At 37.2% G+C, this 27,492-nt stretch overlaps 1 protein-coding gene across 1 annotated transcript in view; it reads right to left on the bottom strand.

The window, feature by feature from the left end:
• The window catches only part of PRKAA2 (protein kinase AMP-activated catalytic subunit alpha 2), a 55,429-nt gene extending 45,116 nt beyond the window's left edge, over positions 1-10,313 (bottom strand). Inside the window, exon 1 of the mRNA XM_054573717.1 lies at positions 10,129-10,313. Coding sequence (XP_054429692.1) covers positions 10,129-10,222 — 94 coding nt within the window. The 5' untranslated portion in view covers positions 10,223-10,313. The remainder of the gene's footprint in view (positions 1-10,128) is intronic.
• Between the last annotated feature and the right edge of the window lie 17,179 nt (positions 10,314-27,492).

Raw genomic sequence — 27,492 nt, 5'->3', positions numbered from 1 at the left:
CTTTTAAGACGAATTTAGGAATGTAAACACACCATATCGATATGGTAGAATCAAATACCTCTTCCTCAAGAGTCCTTAAAATATCCTGTTGCTGTTTCCCAGACCCCTCATCACACAGGGCAGATTAGTTTGTAGAGCCGAAACCCATGTGAATTAATACAATGTATTCTTCCAGTATTCAGAAGTCTCAAACAGTAACCACACCATAAAACTGCCCATTCATGCAACTTCTAAGCCCCTCTAAACAGGGGTGCACTGATTTAGAGGAGACATCATAAGGGAAACTGGAGGTCTGTTTCCCTACAAATTTTATGCTGGTAAAACAAAGTAGTAGTAATGTAGTCCCTTGGAGTATTAATGTGTCTTTTCATATCCTTCCAGTCCAGATGTAATTCACCAATCACAGATCATTTTCACAATAAATATTGATGTTTGGTACAGGGGTAAAAAAAAGTCACATTTGAGAAACTATTAAAATAAGATATACCTGAGATGATCTTTCCACAGAGGGAGAGAAAAACTTAAGCCTTCAATTAACTTTCTCTCTACAGAGTCCAATAATACATATGTTCAACTTTTCACTGTATTCCCATACATCTCTTACACTTTCTTTCCATCATTTTGTCTGTCTATGCTTAAATCTGTATATTTAAAAAAATTTTAAATTTATTGATTTGAAAGAGAGAAAGGGGAAGGAGGGAGGCAGAGTCAGCGATATGGAGACAGATAGGCAAATGGACATCATTTGTTGTTCTGCTTATTTATGTATTCATTGGTTGATTCTTCTATGCTCCCTGACCACTGATTGAACCTGCAACCTTGGCGTATCAGGACAACTCTTTAACCAACTGAACCACCTGGCCAGGGCTTCAATCTGGGTACTTTTCTTCTATCCTGTCTTCCAGTTCACTGATCCTCTCTTCAACAAAACATAATCTACTGTTAAACCATCCATAGTTCTAACTAAATTATTACATTTTTCAATTACAGAGTTTCCTTTGATCATTTTTTATAGATTCCACTTCTCTGCTAAAATTTTCCTTCTTGAACACATTAATACAAGTTATTTTAAACTTCATGTCTGTTAACTTTAATATCCGAATCACCTATGAGTTTGCTTCTATTGTCTTGGTCTTATCTACTGGAATGTTGAACATTGTGTGTAAAAAAACTGTAGAGGCTCCAGCTGATTTAATTTTCCTCCAGGGAATAAATATACCAGACAGGGCATCTTAATTAAGTCTAGGATTAAACTGATTCTAGAAAGAACTTCAGTCTTGAGGGAATTTCAATAAAAAAAATCCAACTGTTTACCAGGGACCTCCTCCTTGATAAGCTGTAAATTCTGTTTTAAGTCTCCAGGACTTAAACTCTGCTTAGCTTTTCTGCCCTTAGCCAGTGCTCTCTGTTCAGACTCTTACATTTACTATTATTGCATTAACAAATGATTCAAAAGCCAAATAAAATTTCAGGCTCACTCCAATGTGTTTTCTTTCTGACAGGGATATTGACCAGTCAAGCTCTGGCTGCCTTCAAACAGATTCTTAATTTTTATCCAGATTTCCTAATTGTTGTTGGATAAAGTTGATTTGATACAAGTTAGAAGCTATAGCCATATATGAAAGTAAACTGCACTAGAAAAAAATGTATATACAATAATAGACTATTAAGATTAAAAAGGACTTCATAGATTATCTACCTGTGACCAATTTCCATTCATTCTTGAAGGATTACCATCCACTATCTAAGTAAATGTCAATGACAGAATCACAACCACAAATCAGTTAGATTCGGAACAACCTCCTTGGTAACAAGATCCTTATTCCTCTGGATTATAATCTGCTTCCTTAAAACATTCACCCCATAGTCATTGCTCTGCCTTTCAAAGCATTACTGAATATGGCAACTCCTTTTTCCAGATAATGGTATTTTAGCTATTTAAAAGCTATCACACTTAAAATACATCTTCTCATAGAATGAAAAAAATTTTATATCATGTTTCCTTTACCATTCCCATATGGAATACTTTTTGGGCTACCCTAATAATAATGGTAATTCTCAGAATAAAATATAATTGGGAAATTTTTTTTCCAAATTATAGTGCCAAGAACTGAACCCAATATTCAAAATTTAGTTTAATCCAAACTAGAGGTAGCAGAACTACACTACCTCTACAACTACTAACTAATATAGCTTCTATAGTTACCATCCATCCTGTACATGAGAAATGTCTACATTTAAGCATGTATAATATATATTTTGTAAGCTTGTGGCCAGCTAAAACTTCACTATCTTAGGAACTAGTAACAACTGTTCTATTCTTTTATGCACCTGTTTTCTGTTTTTGTTTTTAACCTAAGTGCTAGATTTGACACTTGTCACTATTAAATTTCACCTTCTTGGTTTTCACCAAGCAATTCAGGCAATATAAATTTAAATTTTGATTCTGTGATTGGTCTATTAATTATCTCATCTAGCTTTGTACCATCTCAAATAGGGAATCTTACTATACTTTTTAAATAGAGTCAATGACTGAGATTTCCCTTCAGGATGATACCTAACTTCTTTGGGAACAGTTGTTCAGCAGCAATAAGCCATTCAGAGCATATTGCTTATCTTATCCACAAAGCTACTACAATACCCAAAGTCTTATTTCTTGCTGAAATTAAGTTTATAGCATATAATATAACTTTATACTACCTATGGATTAGTAGAGCACTAAGAGGTTCTGATATAAATCAGGGTAAAATGTGGATTTATCATATCATATTTGACTTAGAACTCAAATGTCAGGCATTTAAGTAAATTCTATGAGTAGTTTCCACTGTTTTAAATTAATAAATCTTCTTTTGTAATACCATTGCCACATTTTTAACACTTGTGGAAATATTTGCTTAAAATCCAATACTCAATATAACTAAACACAGTAAATGCTTAGTATATATCTCTAAAATCATTAACTGAGTCTGGGAGAACTGAAGTCAACTATAGAATACAATATAGTATCAAGTTATACTCAAGCACATTAAGAAAAAGATATAAAATTAACTAACATTTATGATATTTATCAAGTAAAGTAAGAATTGGGAAAATTGTATGGTATATTTTAAATATATTCCACTATTATTTTTTCCTTTTTAATGAATTTATTGGGGTGAAATTAGTTAATAAAATTATACAGGTTTCAGGTGTACAATTCCATAATACATCATCTATATATTGTATTATGTGTTCACCACCCCAAGTCAAGTCTCCTTCCATCACCATTTATGTCCCCATACCCCCGTCTACCTTCCCCAACCCCTTTTATTCCATTATTTTCAATTACGATAGCTGGATAATTACCTTGTAATTTGTAATTTAGAAGTGCAGAGATGCTAAATAAGAACATATTGCTTGTGGTGTTTCTATAGCATGAATAAAAAAGACTATGGAAAATGGTATTTCAATAAGCTGATACATTGGCATTCAGACTAAGACATAATACGGCAAGATCAGATAATTATCTTTAACCACATAAAAGATTGTTTTAAAACTCTAAGGGCAAATAAACAATTATTAGCACTTTAAAAACAAAGGCATCACCAACAGAAATACAGTAAAATGTATCAGAGGCAAACATTGTTAAACATAAGACACTACTTAAGCAAAAGTACTGTTCCCTTGAAGGGGTGAAGAAGGTTTCTATTATTAGCAGAGATAAGAGCTGCCTGAAATTCTTTCCTTAATAACATCATACTAAAAATAAAGTGGTTCACAAATTTCAAAATAAACACATTGCTTTACATATGCATTTCAATCACATAAATAATAGATAAATACCTACTCAACACTATTCAAAGTGCTCTCTCTTAAATGTGCATCTAATAAATATACTAGGGAGATTCACACTCATTTTTATAACACATTCAATATTTTAGAGGTCTTGTATCACCCACTTACTCATTAGCTCTTAAAGGATTTGAAATTAGGTCTTCTGCTAAAATCAAGTAAGTTATCTGTTTGCCTTTAAAAAAATAACTACTTTCTCTACAAAGCATTTTTCTATCATCAAGAAAACCACAAAAAAATGTCAAAAATAAATGGGGCAGTATTACCATTAAAAAGCAGTAATACCCAATGCTTTAAGGAAAGCTAACATCATCCACAAGATACGTGAATATTTTGTTGTGTTAAAAAAATACACATGCCCTTGCTGGTGTGGCTCAGTGGATTGGGTGCTGGCCTGCAAAGCAAAGGGTTGCCAGTTCGATTCCCAGTGTAGGACACATGCCTGGGTTACAAGCCAGGTCCCCAGCAGGAACTGGGAGATGTAACCACACATTGATGTTTCTCTTCCTTTCTCCCTCCTTTCTCCTCTTTAAAAATAAATAAATAAAATCTTAACACACACACACACACACACACACACACACACACAAACCTAGATAAAGTAGTGGCCGTGTCAGCATGGGAACGGGAGAAAGTCCAAGAAACTACGGTAATTACCTCAGTGTATGATCAAACTACAAAAATCCTTTCTAATTTATATAGATACATTAGGACAAAGTTTGTAGGGCATTTATAGTCCATATTTTCTGTAGTTTCAAAAAATGAACTTTCTTGTTTCTACTTTAATGAGACACAGCCTTAACTATGACCCATACATGAAAACTGCCAGCTGCTCCTCATACTCTCCTCCCTTTCCTAATTTTTGTCTCCTTCCTTGAAGAGTCCTATGACTGCTACCACAGGATCCGGAATATGTATGTTATAGTGCTCATATATGTGCATTGCAAGTGGTGTACAGGAGAGGGTGATAAGTGGGCAGCAACTAGAGAATTAGAGTTTTCTGTAGAAGACCTGAGAAAAACAAAACAGAAAATCATAAACTCTTCTTCCCCCTCATCAAATAGATTTCTGGTCTCAGAACCAGATCATCGATTATTCTCACAGCTCTGCCAGTAATGAATTTAAGTACACAATAGGTCCTAAATACATAAAAGTACATCAGAGTTAAGTACTTTTGAGTATCTTCTACATTTTCTCATGTAGTTCTCACAACAGTGTAAGTGAGCATTCTCCTTTTTTTTATAGATCAAGTAGCTTTGGCTTGAGGCCACACAGCTGGCTTACAATATAGCAAAAGTTCCACACCAGGTCCTCCAAATCCACTGTTCTCTATAGTATATATACTATGTTGCCTTTGTGGACTTAACTCTGAATCTATCTACATTTATAACTTTGTTTCCTATGGGAAATACCTTTTGAGGGTCAGTCAAGGATTTCACAAAATGAACAAAATCAATTCAGAAGGACAAAATTACGTATGTCAAAACGTATATGATATATGACAGCAAAAAAAATCTAAATAGCACATCATTTACCTAATTGTTTAAGAGAAATGACTAAATTGATTTGGATTCAAACACTAATCTTCTGGTATTTGAGAAGAATATAGCTTCATTATTTAGAATTATTTCTTAACTAAGATCAGTTCAGCTAGTAATTTATATAAACATTCACTGTTATTTCCACTCATCCTAATTTTATTGATTTTTCCATACCTGTGAACAAACGAATCCCATGATTTACCCAAAATGGATACTGTATTTTGATATGAGAATAGTTCAGAATCATACAGCACAAATAAACTAGACATTTAGAACACTCCTCAATGTAGGCAACCAATATATAAGGACAGATTATTACAACTCTGTCTCGAGGCTGATATCAGAAATGAAGGATTTCTAAACACAGCACTTAACACATCACACAGGGTGCAGAATTTATTCACAAGAGCCATTTGTATGACAATTTACCTTTTTTAAAGCCATTTTATGTACCTCAACTCATTTAATTCTCCTAAAAATTCTAGAAGGTAGGTAGGCCAAGTGTTGTTATTGCCATTTTACAAAGGAGGAAACAGGCTCAGAGGAGTTTAATGGTTTTCCTAAAGCCATATAACTAGTAATGCTATGGAATTAAAATTCAGGGCTAATTAATGCCTTCTAACATCACTGTTCTTTCTAGGACATCAAATCATTTTTATAAGTTCTCTTTAGCATGATCACTAAAGGTTACTAGTGATCTTAGTCAAGGTTACTATTAAGAAAAAAATCTGAAATAACTAGTGGATTAAAATTGTTAGGATTTAGCACATTCATCATGTAAGAAATCAAATGGATTGAGATACAAAAGTTGAGAATATAAAAATATAAATTTTAAGCATACATATGTAGTTTCAAAAAGCTTTTATATTCTCTGAATGTGAACTAAAATAAAGACATTTAAATATTATTTTCTCAGTCCTTGATAAATACCTACGGACATGTAAAATTATGTCCTTATAGACTTGAGACTCACAAACTAACATTCAAGGGGGGACCCAAATAAACAGAATTATCTTCGGGTGGGCAAACCCCTTGTAGTATGGGCTTCCCCGCCCCCGGCTGAGTGTTCTAAAAACCCATCTGTATCAATGTACCAGCTGGTGGTGGTGTAAGAGGCTGCATTTGGTTTCAGTAAGTTTTTTTGAAGACTCTTTCAACGTGTTTGCCCATTTCATGATGGTTGATTTACGAGCACATCTACCAACATCATGCTGTGTTTAGGGTTTTTAACCTAAAAAAGGCATGACCCCCATGCCCCATCCTCCCTATTTACCTGATCTCACCCCAAGCGACTTTTTTTTTGTTTCCCCAGATAATAGAAAGTCCTCAAAGGAAAACATTTTGCCAATGTGGAAGAGGTGAAACAAACAAAAAATACAGCAGAAGCACTAAAAGGCATCAAAATCAATGTGCTCAAAAACTGTTGTGAGCAGCAGAAAAAGTCTCGATAGGTGTACTGCATCAAATGGAGAGTACTTTGAAGGTCACTGAAGTTTAAACATGTAAAAGTATATACACAATTTCTTAAATAAATAAATTCTGGATTTTTTTGCCCCCCCTCCTTTGCACTATGCATTTTGACTTTACATTCCATATGATAACAGAGACTCTGAAGTCAGAGAATCCTAAATTTGATTGCCAATTCTGCCATCACTGTGACCTTGGGCAACTTTAAAGTATCTGATCCTCTATTTCTTCATTTTACAAATGAAACTAACACCAAACTCAAGATCATTCTGGACAATAAATAAAATCAAATCCATATATAGAACTCAGAATATAGTAAAACTAATTCAAGTTATGACTTGACAATAACAAATAACAAGGATGTGGCAAAAATGAGAACCCTCATACATTATTGATGGGAGTGTAAAATAGTACAACCATTTTGAAAAAAAGTCTGCAGTACCTCAAAAAGATAAACATAAAACTATGATATGACCCAGCAATTCTATTCCTAGTTGTCTAACCAAGATATGTGAAAACATATGTACACACAAAGACTTGCATATGAATCTTTGTGGTGGCATTATTTGTAATAACCCAAAACTGAAAACAATACCCATCAACTGGTGAATGTACAGACCAAATGTGATATACTTACATATTGGAGTATTATTCAGCAATAAAAAGGAACTACTGGCACATGCTATGTCATGCATGAACCTCATTGTTAAAGAAGCCAGGCATAAGTGACTCCGTACTGAGTGATCCCATTTATTACTGTCCAGAGAAGCAAATTTGTACAGACAGAAAATAGATTAGTGGTTTTCTGGGGCTGAGAGTAACAATGAACATTAACTATAAATAGGCATGAGGGATACTATTGTGGTGATGAAAATCTTTTAAAAGTGATCGAAGATGAAAGTTGCACCACTTGATAAAATTACTTAAAATCATTGAATTGTACACTTGGAATGAGTGAATTTTATGGTATGTAAAATATACCTCAATAAAGCTGTTTTTAAAAATGCATGCGCTTTTGTTTCTTGTCTCTTGAAGAATTAAATACAATCTTAGGTTGTAGCAACTTCTATAATTTGCATTAAACAAACAATTGTACTAATTCTAACTTTGGATGGGAAAACCACAATCTTATTTAGAGAAGCGCTAACATAGTATTAGGACACCCCTCCGAATGGTTGCTCATTGGAGAGGGATCCTCCAGGAAGGGGAGTTCTCTCATCAATCAAAGTACCTTCTGCTGATTTACATTTTAAGAAGCCAGTGCCTGGAAGCAGCTCACATAGTATATACAAAAGAGATTTAAGTTGTGCTTTGACAATGGGCCAGTTGATTAGATGGGTGTCTCAGTTTACATTCCAATTACAGTTGAAGAGCTTTTTTAAATAAACAAAAATTTTAACACAATTTGAAAGATCACAGGGTACCTTATATACCCTGTACATATCGAGACAGCAAAGATACCGTTTGCTTAACTGCATAATGTCGAAACACTATGGTCCTCAAAAACGATATTCAATGGCAACATTTCAAGCATTAACCTAATCCCTGGATCTTCCTATATTAAGTCTACATATATTCTCCTAACTATCCACCCTCCTTACTGGGACTTCAAAGAATTTTACAAACTTTTTAGGACTTCACACAAATACCACCTTGTTGGTCAGGCCTTGCCTGACGGCTTACTGAAAGCTGCCATCCTCATAAAACTCCTTAGCCTCCCTTCCCTGATACATTTTTCTCCTACATATAGTGGTTACTGTTTGTCTTCCCCTACTTGAGTATAAATTCCACAAAAGAAGGAATTTCAATCTGGTTTTACTCTTTGCTGTATCCCCATTGCCTACGACGGTGCCTAGCATATTGTAGGTGCTTAATAAGTGTTTTCTGAACAAACGAAAGGATATCACATAATATGGAACAAGCTGATACTTGCCACAGAAATATGTAAGTTTTTTCTATTTAACAGACTTGACTTAAGACTAAAAGACAACATTTAAAGAAAATAGAGGCCTCAGAATAAAATATCCAGACTGCCTATTCAACATTTCTACAGCAAAAAGGAAAAAAAAAAAAAAAAAAAGCTCATGTTTTACTTATAATTCTGGATTTGCAACAATCAAACGGAGAGTATTTTTAATAAGCTGGCTCGCGTTCTGGAGAGAGGACAAATTAATTAAATCCCATGTGACTCTTGTTAACAACAACAAAAAGGAAAGTTTAATACTTAACTAGTAAGGTTGAAAAAAAAAAAAAAGTCTAACGCAGCCTGTTTTTCTACACCGAAAATGGGATTCTATCCCCAAGAAAAACAGGCGGCAGGATCTGCCTCAGCGGTTGCGGCCTCCCCAGCCCCACGGCCTCCAAGGTCCCCCACCAGGGAGCCCCTTTCCCCGCGCCACCCAGCAGCCCTCCCAGCAGCGGTTCCCACGCGCCAGCCCACCCGCAGACCCCGCCGCGCTGGGGCTCTCCCGGTCCCAGCGGCGCGCCGGCCCCTCACAGGCCCGGCCCGCAGACCTCCCACCTCCCAGCGCCGAAGGCCCCCCTCCCTCCACCGTCAGCCCCACCCACCCGGAGTCGCGGAGCCGCGCGAAAGAATCCGGATGGCAGGGACCTCCCGCCCGGCCAGGACTGGAAGACATTTTACACTTCATCCTGGTTCTGCCAGTTTCTGTGTGACCTTGGGCACGGTCCTAACCCTGTAGGGATCCCCGTGTTGTCACCTTCCAGGTGAGGGTGACACCTGCAGCAAGTTGCTCTAAGGGTTAAATGAAGTATCCTGTACAGCACCTAGCAGGGCGCCTGACACGAAATGGGAACTCGAGTCGTGGGTAAGGGGTGTTACTCCCCAGTCCTATCCAGACGGTCTCAGAGCTGGAAGGGCACTTGACCGAGCAGCGAGCAGCACGAGCTCCCGGCTTCGGAGAACGGAGCCCTGAGGTTCGGGTGGGGGAAGCGCCTTGCTGCCGAACACTGAACAAGCAAGCGGCCGCGGGCGCTGTCCCTGGCCCCGGAGACGCCTGTCACCCGCCTGCACCCTCATCCCTGTTCAACCGGCCCCTGCCCGGCTCCAGCCGCTACTGGGGACCAGGCAATGCCCAGCGGAGCCCACCGCCCTCCCAGCGGCTCCCGGGCTTCGCTTGGCCCGGAGCCGCTCCACCTGCCGCCAGGCCCTCACCCGCCACCCGCAGCCCGCACGCTCGCGGCTCCTGGGCTCCCACAGCTCGCGGCCCCCGCTCCCGCGAGGCAGACAGCCCAGCTCGGTGCGGCGGCCGCGGTGCGCGTACTCAACTCTTCACTTTGCCGAAGGTGCCGACTCCCAGTGTGTCTCCCAGCACGTAGTGTCCAATTTTCACCCGCCCGTCGTGCTTCTGCTTCTCAGCCATCTTCGGAGCGCACCCTCCCTCTGCCGCCGCCGCCACCGCTGCCTTCGGCTGTGGGCTCCTCAGCGCTGCCGCGCCGCCTACCCACAGTGCAGCGGGCCGCCGGGTGGGGGGAGGGGAGGAGGACCCGGGGTGGGGGCACGCACACCGGCGGACAGGGGGAGCGCGTACGGGGGGGCGGGGCCGAGGCAGGTGGCAAAAGCCAACGAGCAGAGAGCCCACGGGTGGGGTGTGGAGGCGTGAGGCGTGGGGCGTAGAGCCGGGCGGGAGGAGGCGAGGCCAGAAGCCCCAGAGGGGCGCTCGGGGCACAAGGAGTGGAGGGCGGGACCCCGAGCAAGGGGCGGGGTGGGTCGGAAGCTGACAGGTGTGCGAGGGTGAGGTGGACAACGCCCTTTTGCCTGAGAGTGGGGCCCGAGGGCAACAGTGGTTTGTGGGGACCTAGGACGACGAACCCAGAAGGGAGTGAAAATGTAAGGATGAGATTAGGGCGGAATCCTCCGGCATGGAAAGAGGTGGAAGGAGAATTTGAAGAGAAACAGGCCAAGTGTGGGGAGAGGGGGCATTTAAAAAGAGGAAGACGGGAGTCTGAGGAAAATGGGTAAGAAGCCGTGGGGAAGAGCCTCCAAGCAAGGGCAGTCGGCGCAGCGCCCTGAGGAAGTTTCTTAGGTCGTGGGCTGAGTGTTTTGGACACTCACATTGCACATGGGAAAAATTCTTTGCTGTCATCAATTGTCTTCCTCTACGTATATTATAATCAATTATTTTGTCCTAAAGATGCAAGACACCCTGTCCTCCTGAGCTTCCAATTCTAACGTACACAAAGTTCTCCAGTAAATCACAGCCACAGTATTTGCTCAATTGTCCTCGAACACATGCTTATATAAAGAGTGTAGTAATGGTTTGTGATAGACCTGCACAGAGATGGTGAAAGAAATGCGAAGGGAAACTGAATGAACCTGGCACAGAAAGTGAAATACACACGGACAAAGAGGGATTGTGAAGAGCAGAGGCAATGTAAGAGCACACACTAAAGAGAGAATACATGTGATAAAGACAGACGTAGGAGTAAAAAGGGGAAGGGGGCAGGTGAGAGGAAACCGGAAGCAGGACGCCCAGACACAGTATTAAAGACTGACAAGAATTTAGTAATGGAGTGACGATGTATTCCTCTCTCCCCTTCCTCCCGCCCTCCTTTCCTTCCTTCCATATTGCCCTGTTCTTTAATGTGGACTGTCTTTCAATGCCTAACATTATGTACTGTTTGATAATAAATGTTTAAGGATTAGTTGAACATTTTTAAAACTGCGCATGACAATAGAGTTTCAAGGTCCCATTCCTCCAACACTCATGTAACCACTGCTATGTAAAGCAGAAATGCATGATAGGAAAAAAAAAAAAAAGATGTAACAGAAGTTTACTTTCCTAGAGGTGATAAATACACAAATGACAAACATACATCCATTCTCGTCTAGACACCAAAACAATCTGAGAGCTGATCACAGCTTATAAATTATAGATATCACAGCTGTTAACAGAGGCTATTTTTATTCATTCTTGAGATCATCTTTCTTGCTGACAAGAAGTAACATTTAAGAATCACTCTACCTAGTTGGCAATTTGGAGAAAATAGCCCGTTATTGCTGATACTGAACCTTCATTTTGTTGAAGGTCACGCCATCAGCATTCATTCAAGAGAGTAAGAAAACAAAATACATATTCAGCTTTTGAGACATAAGATGTATGTCTGTCTCTTGTTCTAATGTCCCATTAAAAGATGTTGAAATATCAATTAGATTGCTTTCTTGAAGCTACATGAAAACAGACTATAGAAAAATATTTTAACATATTCTTCACTCTTAACTATTTGTTGATAATTACAATGTAAATTACTGTATATTTCATAACTATGATCCTTACCTAGCTACCATAAACTACTTGTAGCTTTATTTTTATGCCAAACAAGTGTACGATAATTAGTTGTTTAAAAAGTTCGTTTAAACCTGATCACCTCATTTAATTGTCATAAAGGAAACATTATTATCCCCATTTTATAGGTGATAAAACTTAATTTTACCCTTTCTGTTCTGCCAAGGCTAATCAGCTAAGTGGTAGAGTCAGAACTCATATCTAGTTCTGACTTGTCCTTTATCTTTCTACTGTTCCACAGCTGCCTGATAAAAACATGGTGCTTGATAAAAGTGTACAATTTTCACAATTATATGCCCATTCTCATGTTTTTATTAATTCTAGGACAGGCCAATAATATACCGTTTTAACCTTATATTTTTAGCTCTTTTCCTGACTTTCGTTTAGAAGAAAGGTTGAATGTTAACAGGATGAGAAGTGGGGAAGGACAACTCTGGTGATAGCCTCAGCCCTTTGCTCGCCCTGAACACTGCAACTTTGCCTCTCCCTACCCAGCAGCAATACAAACCTGACAGTCAATCAGGTCAAATATCTCAAACAGTCAAGCCCCTTGGGAGTTTCACTCCTCAGAGATGTTCTGTTAAATACAATAGTCCCCATTTTATTATTTTCTAATGATGCTTCCGTCCTTAACCCTAGTCCAATTTACTGCCTTACCCTCCTCCCATTGCTGGGTAAGAGATTATTTCACTTCCAATATTCTAAAGCGGGGCCTGAATATGTGAATAATGGAGTACCACTGACCTGATATACCACACTAGAGTCCACTCATTATCAGTAACCAGTTCCTCCAAGTGTTTGTGCAGGGTTACCATCTCAGTGGGGCCTACCTACTCAGACCAACCCTATTTAAATTGCAGTTTTATCTTACCTGTACTCCTTAACTTCCTCAATTTACTACTAACATACCATTTACTTGTTTATTATGGTTGTTGTTTTCTCTCTCTCTCTCTCCCAACTAAGTTTTATAAGTCTTAACAACTATAAGTATAAACTTAACTATAAGTATAAACAACTAAGTGTAAGTTTTATAAGATGGTTTTTTTCTTGATTTTGTTCACTGATATAGCCTCAGTTCCCAGAACAGTGCCTTACAAATTAAAGGCACCAAAGTAGATTCAGGTTCTGTGGTGTTTGAAGTTTATACAATGTGGGAAAATTCTTTATGGAAAAAAAAAATTGCAAAATCGGGTTTCAAAGTGAATATTTATTTGAAATGAAAAGAAACTATCTAGAAATATTTGACAACACAATCATCCCCAAATTCAGAAAAACAAATCTTTATAAATTAACTATCTCACATACTTTTGTAATGCTCATTTCCTACATTGTGGGGCTGCATATTTTTTATTACCTCTTCATATTTTGTAATTTTTTTAATAGAAGAGAAAGATCATTCTGTCCTTCCTCTATCGTAATTGAGCAAGTTTTTGATCACATGTTTCTCTTCAGGATTTCTATAGCAGTTTTTAAAAAGATTTTATTTGTTAATTAATTTATTTATTATTAGAGAGAAAGAAACATCGATGCAAGAGAGAAACACAGATGCAAGAGAGGACATCAATTACTTGCCTCTCTACGCATCCTGACTGGGAATTAAACCATCGACCTCTCACTTTGCAGGATGATGCCCAACCAACTGAGCCACACCAGTCAGGGCCCCATAGCACTTTTTTCATATAGCTAATACAGCATCTATCAATTCTGTTATTTTGTATATATAATTTATGTATCTTATGTTTATATATACTTCATATATATAAGTGAACATTTCATATATTTATATGTGAAAACAACATATTCCATCTGATATTCCTAGGACCTAACACAACCTCGTACATCATTCCAAAATTTTTGTTGCATTAAAAATTTTTTAGAAAATAGTTACTAAACCATGGAATCAAAGAACAAGAATACAAGGAAGAGCACTTTGAAAAGAAGTTAGAGTTATAACATTCATTTTATTCATATACATTTTAAATACAAAGCATAATTTTCCATCTTGATGTAGTAGTCATTAGTGAGGTTGGAGATTGGCATAAGCCAGACAATTCTGGAGCTTATAAATTTATAATAGGGTGTTCCTGTATTGTTATCTAGTTTAAAATAAAAAGAAAGTTGGATACTCAATGAGTAATGAAGTGTATTGGTGGTATCTTATATGTAATACAAGTCAAATAATTCTTTTTTTTACTTTTATTATGAAAATGTTCACGCCTGCACTAAAGTAGTATAAATAACCTCTACTCTCAATGATTCTCAAAATTGTCAATATTTACCTATCTATCTTTGCATTTAAAAAATTTGTTTCCTGGGGTATTTTAAAGAAAATAACTAGATAAGTTATTTCATTGATAAGTACTGGTATATAGCTCTAACAGATGAGAACTTCTTTTTAGCATAACCATACTACCACTATCACAGCTACTAAAGTTAACAATAATTCCTGACTGTTATGGAATACCCACTATGTTAAATTTTATCTGATTGTCTTAAAAATATAGTTTTAGTTTTGTTTTATACTCAACAGTACCAGAAACGTCTACAGTTAGCATTTTGTTGCTCTAGTTCTGATGTCTCTTTTAATCTGTAATGGTTCCTCCCCTTATTTAAAAAATTTATTTATATTGAAAAATTGGGCCATTTTGCCTGTTGAATATCCCAAACTCTGTTGGATTTAGCTCAATAATTATTTTTTATAAGAAGAAGTAAATGGTGATAAAGAATATTTATTTAGAAATAAAACTTTGATGTTCATGTCCCATCTTAGCCATTGAGCAGTGCCCTTAAACAGGTCATTTCATATCTCATTGGTAAAACTAGTTGTGTTAAACTGGATTATATTTAAAGTTCTCCGTTGTTCAGAAACTCAACTCCCAAACTCTACTCACCACTTCAGAATGAAACTATCAAAGGAAAAAATTAGGCTAGGCTATAGTCCAAAGTATCTCAACAAACTAAATTTGGTGCATTTTTTTCCCTACACACATTTACCTCTTAATATTTATTACTGGTTTGTAAGGTTGAGAGGATAATATGACCTGGCCCAACCCCTTCAACAAGATCAGTAGAGGCAATACTTAAAACCCTTTCAAGGAAATGTTATACATAATTTTGAAATGTTATTTTTAGCAGGTACCCTAGTAACAAATATTAAACCGAACATAACCCATTTTCATCATGTAGCTGAGTACATTTCTAAATTATTTCAATATGAGTCAACATTGTAATTTTCAGTGTAGCTGAGAAAAAATAAAACATTTTGGATCAGATTTCCTCCATGAGCAGATACATTAATTGGAATAACAAAAGTTATTTACTTTGCTGTATAAACATTATGGATCTAACAGAGTTTTCAGAATCTTGCTTTCATGTGTGTGTTGACAGCTTGTCTGAAAAAAGTTCAAACACACTTTTAGATCAGTTAAATCAATTATTTCCCCCCGGCATGGATTCAGTGCCTATCTATAACGAACTGAACACTTTAAACTGGTGAGGTTTGACCAAGGAGATACCAATGTCACCTTGAATTGATTAGCATTTTTGTTATGCTTGTGCTTTGGAATGAAAACAACCCTTGACAAAACTATACAGTATAGATATTATTTGAAGTCTTCAATAACACACTTTTAATGATCTCAAGTGAGTGTTAACATTTTGGCTGTCGGCTCAGTCCGGTTAACATTAACTACAAAGCTTTGATGTGATTAATTAGTTCAAACTTAAGATCAATTAGGTAATTTCAAAACTTCCAAATGCTTTGTAAATAATAAAATAATCCTCCTTCCAAGAATAAAGACCTTTAAAAAAAATAGCTAGGAAATTCAATTTTTTTTAAATAAAATAAAATTAGAATGTTGATTTACACTATGTGTCCTTTAAAGTCTCTTAACTCTAAGGTTCTGTTTCTATGAAATTAAATGTGTTAATAAATTTTTAAAGTAATGATTAAGCTTTTTTGAGTTTTAAAATATTTTATGTTTTAAAAAGTGGTATAAAACTAGCTATTCCAATTAAAGATTCCCAGATATTCATTCTCTCTCTCACTCTCTCTCTCTCTCTTATTCGTTTTCCTGAATACATTCATTCATTGACAAAGATGTATTGAATGCCTGCTGAGTACTATGCACTAGCTTAGGCACTGGAGATTCAGTATGTCTAGGACAGTCATGGCCATTAATGTGTCTTGTTTACCACTGATGTTAACATTTACTAAAGAAAAAAATTAAACACAATACTTGTTAAAGAAGGTAAGGCATAATTTAAGCAGGACTCTTGCAATAGGTATAGGGACTACTGCAATGAGGATTTGTAGTAGGGGTGAGGGATTGGTCTTAACCCTAAATCAACAAAGAAAAGTAGGGATTTATAGCCAAGGAGCAGGGTGAGAGGGTCTGTGGGTAGAAAATTAGTAAAAAGATAGGGTAATTCTTTGCTGAACTGACCTAACAGCATCCTTGCTGAAGGCAGGCCAAGTATTAAAATAAGAAATTTTGCTGGATATTGAGGATGACTATTTTGGCTACACCAGCTTAGCAGGATTCTTGTTAAAACTGGGCTCTTGAGGACATACCCAAAAATGGAGCACAATTGTGTTTGAGGAGACTGACAAGGGTAGATCAAGGAGAAAGTCTTTGCCACATTGTACTGGATGAACCAGACAATAAACAATCAATCAAATATGCAGTTGTCCCCACCTTATCCATGGAGGATACATTCTAAGACCTCCCAATAGATGTCTGAACCCATGGATAGTATCAAATCCTATATATACAATATTTTTTCCTATATACACATACCTATGATAAAGTTTAATTTGTAATTTAGGCACTGTAAGAGATTAACAACAATAACTAATAATAAAGTAAAATAAAATAATATACTGTAATAAAAGTTACATAAATATGATTACTTTCTTTCAAAATACCTGATAACTGACCTGATAACCTGGATAGATACTAAGTGACTAATAAGTGGATAGTGTCTACTGCTTGAATACGCTACACAAAAGGATGATTCATGCCTGGGGCAAGAGAAAGCAGGAAAGTGCGAGATTTCATCATGCTACTCAGAATGGCATGCAATTTAAAACTTCTGAATTGTTTATTTCTGGAATATTTTATTTAATATGTTAGAACCATGGTTGACTCACCAGGGTAAATGAAACCACAGAAAGTGAAACCACTGATAAGGGAGGACTACTCAATAATATAATGTAATGTTAGTGATGAATGCTGTAAAGAAAAATAAGCAGAATAAGTGGATAAAGAGATGAAAATGGAGGGGGGGAATAGAATGCACATTTTCATAGCTTGTCAACAAGTCTCTCTGATAATGTAGTAGTTGAGACCTGAATTCTTGTGAAAGAAGAAGCCACTGAAATATCTGGGGTAAGAGCATTCCAGAGAGAGCGAAGAATATACATAAAGCCCGAGACAGTAACAATAGCATACTGGAGGAATAGCAAGAAGGCCAATGTGTCCAGAGGGGTGAGTACAAGAATGAGAATGCAAGTTGACTGCCCAGAGCCAGATCATACTAGATAGACTAAATTAAAAACTTTAGGTTTTTAAAAAAGTGTGATTACATATTTTTGGAGGGTTTTTTAACAGTAGTGTTGTGATGTGAATTATAAACTCAGAAGGATTTCTCTTGATGGCAGTGTGGGAAAGAGTCTTCAGGTGATAAGAGTAGTAGACCGTTTGAGTGCTGACAGTAGTTTAAACTAGAACAATAGCAGTGAAGATGGCGAGAGGCATTTAGATTTGGCATATACTTTGATGTTAATACCAAGAGGATTTGCCAGTAGTTGAATGAGAGGTGTGAGGAGATTCACAAAAGAGGAATCAAAGACTCCTATTTTTGGCCCATACAACTAGATGAACAAGGGTGCCACAGACTGAAATGCAAAAGACTTCATAAGAAATGTTTCTCAAGAGGAAGGGGAGCAGCAGAAGGATGGACAAAATTCTGCTTGACCTTGGTTAAGTTTGAGATGTTTAATAGAAATTCAAAAGGACATATCAAGTAGGTAGTTGACCACAAGAGTGTAAACTTCAGGGGAGAGGTTCAGACTGAAAATGTAGGTTTTAAAATCATTAGCATATTTATCTTACAACTGAAGATCTCTTGGGAAGTAAATATAAGCAGCAAAAGAAAGAGATTCTCAGACTGAGATATCCCAGATTTAGAAATCAGTAAAAAGTAGAGGAGTTAGCAAAAGATACCGAAAAGAAACATCCACTAAAGTATGAGGAAATTTAAGGAAATATTCCCTGACGGAAGGAGACAACTTTGGATGGGGAACAGACAATACAATATACAGATGATGTATTATAGAATTATACACCTGAAACCCCTATCGGTTAATTAGCCAATGTCACCCCAATAAATTCAAACACAAAAAAGAAAATCTTATCAATATTTCAAGACACTATTATCAACCATGTCTAATGCTACCAATATGTCAAGTGAGATGAGAATGAACAGTTGACTACTGGATTTGATGACCTCCTAGACAAATGATTTTGTAGTGGAAAGATGGAGATAAAAGTCATAGTGGAGTATGTTTAGGAGAAAACTACAGTGAAGAAACAGACAAGATGATTCTATGCGATTCTTTTAAGTTTTACTCTGAAAGGGAGCAGAGAAGTTTTTGATTTTTGCTATGAAGGGGGATGTGGAGACAAGGGTGAATTTTTTGGGGGATGAGGAAAAATACAGCATGATTGCATGCTGAAGGGAATGGTCCAGTAGGAAAGGAAAAAGTAATGGTGTTAGATAGAATGAATAACGACAGAACTTTTGGCAGTGAATCCTGATTGGACAATCCTACAGGAAATCCCTTACCTGCTTTCAAGGGAATAATTCTCTAATGGAAAACATACACACTTAGATTAATAAATTTCAAAATGGTGCAATGAGGTAATATGAAAACGTTGTGGATAGGACAGAAAAGTGTTGAGCAGCTAGTTAGAAGGCTCTTGTATTCCACCAGCGGAGAAACGATGAGGACCCAAACCAATGGCAGTTCCAGTATTAAAGGAAAAGAAAAGATGGATTTGAGCGCTATTTAAGGAAAAAAAATGAATAGGGTTTAATGACTTCTTATTTATGAAACAGGAGAGAAATAGTAATTTTGTATGACTTCCAGACTTCTGGCATGGTATGGTGTATGAATCTTTCTTAGCCTACTACTTCCTTTCTTAAAAATGTTCAAAGACTTTACACTGCCTAAATAGTAATGTTTAACATTGTTGGACCCCTAAAATCTGCTCTTTTGGCATACCCTTTACCTTCCTGAGATACCTCCTTGGAACCAACGACTTAGCGGACTCCAATTTGAAAAACACTGGTATACAGAGCCATGAAATCTGCATTCAAGACCTTGTATAATCTGGCTCCTGGTTACCAACCTCATTTCTTGCCTCATTTTCCTTCCCCAATACTCTAACCACATCAAATTTATTTCTATTCTGTGTCCACACTTAGCTCTAATAGGCTGCTCTACCTTTTCTCCCATTGTTCTCTGTCTGGAACTTCTTTATTCCTTGGTACCCTCAATCACAGTCTGCCAAAAAAAAAAATCCCCCATGTTTTAAAATTCACCTCATCTATGCAGCCTTTCCTCAACTTCCCAGATACATTTGACCATCCTGTCTTTGATAATGCTGTGTACATTATACTTAATTAAATCCATCATTATATGTATTTATTTATGTATGTCTGGCCTACAATTTAACTATTAATCCTCTGAGGGCAAGCATTATGAACATAATAGACATTTAATACATGTTAATTGAATGAATAACAAATAAATGAAATATCAATTCAGGCATACTTTTATCTTAATTTAACTATCCTCTCCCAGGCAGCACTAAAGGCTTCTTTCTGTTTATTCCTAGGAAGCCCTATGTCACTTCTGTTCTAGCACCAGGTTGTACCGTAACACTGCATTTGCTCTGTGGAATTTTTTTTCCCTTTTGTGATGTATATATCCCCTGCCTGAAATATTCAAGGGTGTGGATTTTATCCTGTTCATCCTTGTATCCCAAGCACTTAGGTTCACAATAAATGTTTTAAGCATGTATTGTTTAATAATTAAAGTGCTATCTTACCTTTTAAAGTCTTATACCAAGTAATCATGCCCATCTTTTTCCACCTTCACAAAGTATTCCCTAATCACCCTTGGTTAGAATTCATCTTTCATTCTGGCATTCTATTAAGCGGTAGCTGTTGTGTAATTATCACTTTCTAGGACAGTTACTGATATAGAGTGACTATAAAAGCCTAAGAACAAGAAAGCTCTTATTCTTCATTATATTCTCATACTGTATGATTCTCAACTCTTCTTTTATTTTTGTATACTGCCATACTTGAGTAATGTACATCTCTACCAATTCCTGGAGCACTTGGTGTAATTTTACCCCTTTCCATTGAAGAGAGTCATAAAAGCAATGCTTGAATCTGATATGACTTATTTCATCAAAACAAACAATTAATAATCTACCGAATTTAAAATATCATTAGTAACTTTTTCTAACAACCTCTTGCCCCACTGAGCTTTATACATCGTAGGCATTCTTTAAATACTTGATGAATGAATAACAGAAGGAAGGGATACTATTTCACTACCAAATTCAAAAAGAATTCAGACTTTTCTACAAAATTAGTCAACTCATTTAATGGATTACTGTTTAGAGCCAGAAATAATTTATATGGGCTAGAGGAAAGTACTATTGTCCTTCATAAATTTAAATCTAGCTAAAATAGTAGTTTCACTTACAAATAAATAATAGGTTTCTTTCCCCACCCATGCTAGCCTTGGCAACAAATAGAAATGTTATAGGAACTAGTTTTTCCCTGAGGTTTTATTAAGTTCTGATCTCTCCTTTCTCTGTGGGACCAAAGTGACCCATGTCCTTTTCCATTTCCCAGTGTTTCTCAGTGCTGCTTGTCCATGGCTGCCCTCTGCAGCCATTGTGATCCTCCAAATTGAGGAGGGGGGATTTTTGACTTATTTTCTTCTCCCAGTGAGAACTACCCTTTAATAATCAAAAAGGTGATTGTGTTCTTTTAGGTTATAGCCTAAAAGCAGAACTTGAAACAAAATTTTCAGGAAAAGCACTGAGCCACATGTACACAGCATACAAATCCAGCTATTTCTGCAAACCATAATTGAGTAGCCCAGTTCTAGAGCACCTGTCTTTCTGCTTTCTTCTACCACTTGGCTAATTCTTACCTTCTCTGGGAATATCTTCCACTTTCCCAGAGATTTGAGGCAGCTTTTATTTCCCTACTTTGTTTTTCCTCTTTGAGTCATCATCCTAGTGCCCCAGAAAGCTTCTCCTATTTCTGGGGAAAAGGGAGGAGGGAGAACAAAGCATGTTGCGAGGAAGGCTCCATGCAAATTTGACACCTTGGGGCCCTTGCCAGAATTTGGAAAGTGAGCATGTGGTTGGCATCCCACTATGATCCTGCTCTTATACACTTTCATTATTGGATCCACCTGCTGTCTCACACAGATTATGTAATAAGCTGTACAGAATTTCAGGCTTATTTGGCTGCAGACATAGATTAGGGAAATGCTCAAAATTATAATGTGTAATGAAAAATTTATCACAGTATTGTCTATGCGTTTTTCTAGGAAAAAAAAAAGTGGGGGGGGGCGGTGTTAAAGCCACCTTCAACTATATTCTTGAAAATGGGGCTTTAAAATTTTCTTCATGAGGAATAAAAAGAAATCACCTTAAGTATCTTCCTTTATTTTTTTAAAGTTATGTTCCAAGTCTCTTACAATCCATTTCAAATGCTATTGGGGGAACAATGAAGAGAAATAAATTAAAGGCATTCTTTCTTTTTATTGACTGATTCTAATCCACTTCTTATAAAACTTACAACTACTTTTAATATAGCTTTTTTTCAGATTGTTGTTTAGCTTACTATAAAGTGCAACCATTAGAGAAATTATTTTTGTACGTTAAATGCTAATTTTTCAGAATGCAATTCAAGCCTCAAGAATTTTTAATGCCTACCATACCAGATTCAAAGAAGTATCTCATGAACAATGCCCCAAGGCTCTGACCTTGCCAAGAAGAAGACTTGCATCCGTGAAACAATTTAAAAACAGATTACTTTAAGGGTCATCAATTTGATTCCCAGTCAGAGCACATGCCTGGGTTATGGGCCAGGTCCCCAGCTGGGGGCACATGAGAGGCAGCCACACATTGATCTTTCTCTTTCTCTCCTTTTCCCTCCCTTCCCCTCTCTCTAAAAAATAAAGGAATAAATCTTTTTTTAAAAAAATAAAACCAAGCTACCTAAAAAGGGTTTTTTTTCATTGATTTTAGAGAGAGAGAGAGACATCAATTTTGTTTTTCCACTTATTTATGCATTAATTTGTTGCTTCTTGTATGTGCTCTGACCAGAGTTCAAACCCACAACTTTGACATATCAGGACACCACTCTCACCAACTGAGCTACCTAGCCAGGGCACAAGTTACTTATTTTTTAATTCATGGATTAAAATGACACCTCATTATATATTTCTGTCACCAAATTCTCAGGAAAGAAGTTACTTAGTTTTTCTTATTTTCATTGTTTATGACATGAATACAGTCAAAAACATAGACTTGTAAAAAAGGAGTGAGATTATATGTACTTTCTACCATTTTTTTTACTCTTCCATTCTAAAATCTAATGCTATTTTTATGATGCCCATGGAGCAAAAGCTGAATTGTATGTTGATTGTTTAATGAAAAAAAAAAAAAAAAAAAAACCTTCCAGGCAAGGCAAAAACTTTTTTAGACAGAATTAATCAAACCTATTTTAAGTAAATCTAAGTCCCAAAATTAACTATGCTCCTTGAATCCAAAACTCAGCTTCAACCTGATTTATTGCTGAAAAGGCTCTCTACATTGGTTGTATAGACACCTGTTGTTAACTTTCACCAGCTGTTCCTTACTTTGCATCTTAGTGTGCTGGTTAAGTCTGTTCTACATCATTGATATTTACCCCTGTTTTTCCATTCCTGCTCCAATGACTAAAGGTCTCAACAATCTTTTGCTTATTCTCACCAGTTGAAACTCATTCTACAAAATCTGAACACACTCCAGCAAACTCCAAGCTTTCACCAGGAAAAGGTGCCATAGTATCAATTAAACCAGGAATATGCCACTCCAGCAAGTTTCTTGTCACACCAAGTGAGCCCCAACCTTGTCACTCCCTAGAATTGATCAACATTGAAAAGGTATTGCTTTTCCCTCTTCTTCATGAAAAGGGTGCCATAAACACTTATTATTGAGCTTTATTTAAAGAGTTAAGGCTTTTGAGAGGTATCAGGTGAGGAAATATTTGGATTGGTAGTAGAAAGAATGAACAACTTTTATAAATTGGAGAAGTGAATTCTAAGTTTAGTTAAAAGCACATTCTACACTTATTTCCTGTTCAATAAATGAAGGATTTTTGTGGAAATAAGCCAAAGATTTTATGAATAGCTCCTTGCTTTTTCCCATGAGTTAGAAACGTTTTTTTCTAATCTAAATTAAAAAATAAATCCCTACAAGAATTTGTATGTTCTCACTCCTTTGCTGTTTGGAGCTCTATATCATAGCTTTATGTCATGAGTTTTAATGAGTTTGTATCTGATAGAATCCTTAGAATAGAGTCAAGTATCAGAGAAAAATAACTTGATCTCATTGTATAGCAAATATCTCTCAGCATTAAGCAAAGAATTTTGAGATTTAAAATATTAACTAGTTTTAATTACTATTTCTTCCATGATATGTCTAAGTTCCTAAATTAAAATCTTCTAAATTTTAACTACAAATCTAATATTTCATGAGGCAGGTTAGTTTTGCTGTGTGATTTGGATAAGTCATTTAGTCTCTAAACTATTTTCATATTTTAACCTATATCTAAAAAGCTGGACTTCCTCTCAAGATGGTGACATAAGCAGACACGACTCATGTCTTCACACAACCACAACAAAATTACAACTAAGATATAGAACAACCATTTCTCAGAACCAACATAAATTGAGTTGAATGGAAGCCTGACAACTATGAGATTAAAGAAATCACATCCATCAATATTTGTAGGAGGGGTGAAAATGCAGAAGGGGCTGGTTCTACACTGACCTGTGGTGGATAAAAATTCAGGAGGGATATCTCAATAGCAAGGAGTCCCAGCCCCACACCAGGCCCCCCAGCCCAGGGTTCCAGTGCCAGGAAGATAAGTCCCCACAATTGCTGGCTGCAAAAACCAGCAGGGATTGAGTTGGTGGAAGAAACTTTTGAAGCCCCAAGCAGTTCCTCTTAAAGAACCCACACACAGACTCACCTACTCAGACTCACTCCCTCTGGGCTCCAACAATGGGGTGGCGGCTTGAGGAGCACCAGTGGCTTGCAGGATAAGACCGAGGTGTCTGGGATCAAGGAATGCAGAAACCATTGCCCCTTTTCTTGGCCCTCCCCTGACAGAGCTGGCAGACTGATGCCATATCTAAGATTCCATCAACCTAGCTAACATGGTTTGAGCCGTCTTGGAGATCCCGAGAGACTTCACCCCTACCCAACATATGGGCCCACTCAAACTACTTTTCCATATGAATGGTCTTGGCTCATGCTTCACAATTCCCTAAATCCTCTCAAACAAGCAGCAGCTGGCCTCAGTGAGCCCCAGGCCGGGTACTAGCGGGCTAGTGTGACTTCATGGCTTTGCCTGGAAATCTCCAAGTCCAGTACAAGTAGCAGCCATCTCAGATTGCTTTACAGCTCCGGCAGGGTGGCTGCAGGCAAAACACAGGTCAGGGCTGATCTTGGCCTGTACCACTTGGAAAACCCCAGGGGCCAGAATACCCAGTGGACAGCTACAGACCACATAGGAGCACCACCACCCTGCCCCTGCACAGCTGATACTCTCCAGAGGGCAAAAGTTGGTGGTAAGTGGTCACAGCCAATCCTTGCAGCTGACTGGACTGGGTAAATCCCTCCCAGTCATCTGCCAATAGCAACCAAGGCTCAACTACAAGAGGAGGGTGTACTCAGCCCACATGAAGGGTGCACATCGACTCTCCACTTTCGGGGATAACAGAGGTTGTGCCACTGGCCCTATAGGACACTTACTATATTAGGCCACACTACGAAGACATGGAGTCAAAGCAGCTCTACCTAATACATAGAAACAAACACAGAAAGGCTACCAAAAGTAGGAGACAAAGAAACATGACCCAAGTGAAAGAGCAGATCAAACCTCCAGAAAAAGAGCTAAACAAAATGGAGATAAGCAATCTCTCAGATGCAGAATTCAAAACACTGGTTATTAGGATGCTAAAGGACCTTAGTGAGGACCTCAGCAGCATTAAAGAGACCCCATAAGCAATGAAGAATATACTAATCGAAATAAAGAACTATTTACAGGAAAGCAACAGAAGAGCGGATAAAGCTAAGAATCAAATCAATGATTTGAAACATAGGAAAGCAAAAAACAACCAATCAGAACAACAAGAAAAAAAAGAATCCAAAAAAACAAAGAAAGTGTAAGCAGCTTGTGGGACAATTTTAAGCAATCCAACATTCACTTCATAGGTGTTCCAGAAGAAGAAGAGAAAGAGGGAGAAATTGGAAATCTATTTGAAAAAATAATGAAAGAGAACTTCCCTAATTTGGAGAAGGAAATAGACATGCAGGTCTAGGAAGCACAGAGAGTCCCAAACAAGATAGATGCAAAGAGGCCCACTCCAAGCTTGGCACATCATAATTAAAATGCCAAACGTTAAAGATAAAGAGATGGGAGGGTGGATGTGGGAGAATGGGTGAGAGGTGAGAAGATTAAAAAGTACAAAAAGGTATTTCCAGAATAGCCATGGGAATGTAAAGTACAGTAAAGGAAAAGGAGTAGACAAAGAACTTACATGCATGACCCTGGACATGAACAAGGGTGGGGGGATTGCCTGAAGGAATGGGGGGTGCTGGGTGGAGGAGGGCAAAGGGGAAAAAATCAGGACAATTGTAATAGCATAATCAATAAAATATAGTTAAAAAAATGAAAAACCAAGTTCACTTGAACTAAGAAATCCTATCCATTTGAGTCCTCAAAAGTTTTGCCATGAATGATTAGGATACCATAGTAGGATAACATACATATGTAAAAATTATAAGCAAATTTAGTTTCCTTTTGTGGAGCTATATTAAAATAATATATTTTTTACTCTTGCCACATACTTAGTCTATCTAAAACCAGCTACAGAATTGGAAATCTGTGGTCTGGGAAGGCAGGGGAAGTTTCACAGGCATTAGTCCTGGATGACTTGGAAAGGTGCAATGCTGTATGAACTTTATTTTAAAATATTTCTTGACTTCCGTGTAAAGTTCAAATCATGATAATATGCAATTGAGCCAAGTGAGTTTAACAATAACTTATAGAAATTGAAATATATATCATGCATATTAAATAGGAATAGAAACCAGTTTGCATTTTACTTATTTCCATTTTTTTTGAATTATCAATTTTCTCATTTCTTTATATTGTTGTCTGCTATTTACGGTAAAGGCACTACATTATACAATCTAATTGAAATCTTTTTAACTGTGCTGGTATGGTAATAGTCCTCCTGACAGGCTCATAACTACACAATGTGAGTCTCTGAAGGTTTTCCCAGTAAGCAAGTCACAAAAGAAAGTGTGGAAAGAACCTGCTTCAAGTACTGATTTTTATCAGTAGTATAGTAAATGAATAGTGAATACCTTATAGTTATTTCCAAAATGTATAAAAACTATTTGCATAGATATGTCTCTCTTTTTTACACACACACACACAGGCACACGTGTGCACAAAGCTTACTTGCAGGAAAGTATTTGAGATACATCAAACCAAGCATGTTCAACTTATTTTATTTAAAATAAAATAACCTCACCAAGGAAAGGAAAAGTCCCAGATAGGGGAAAAAACACAAAGGAGAAAATAAAATGTTAGCTCTCCCATGTTATAAAATATAAGTAACTTCAGGGGGGAAAAAAAGCAATAAGAACAACATACAGTAGTCCCTCTTCATCTGTGGGAGATATATTCCAAGACCCTCCGGGGACACCTGAAACCACAAATAGCATTGAACCCTATATATGCTATGTTTTTCCCTATACATATATAACAATAATAAAGTTTAATTTATAAATTACACCCAGTAAGAGATTAACAATGGTAACTACTAATAAAATAGAACAAATAATTGTAGCAATGCACTGTAATAAAGTCATGTGAATAGCTTTGGGACCATTCTTAACTAAAATAAGGGTTATTTGAACCCAGAACTGGGAAATTAAGTCAGTCAATCTGATAATCTAGCCAGC

Source organism: Pteronotus mesoamericanus, unplaced genomic scaffold (genome assembly GCF_021234165.1).
Source record: "Pteronotus mesoamericanus isolate MK-2021 breed Mesoamerican mustached bat unplaced genomic scaffold, CSHL_Meso_final contig_105, whole genome shotgun sequence".
Taxonomy (NCBI): Eukaryota; Metazoa; Chordata; class Mammalia; order Chiroptera; family Mormoopidae; genus Pteronotus; species Pteronotus mesoamericanus.
This window is presented reverse-complemented; position numbering and strand designations above follow the sequence as displayed.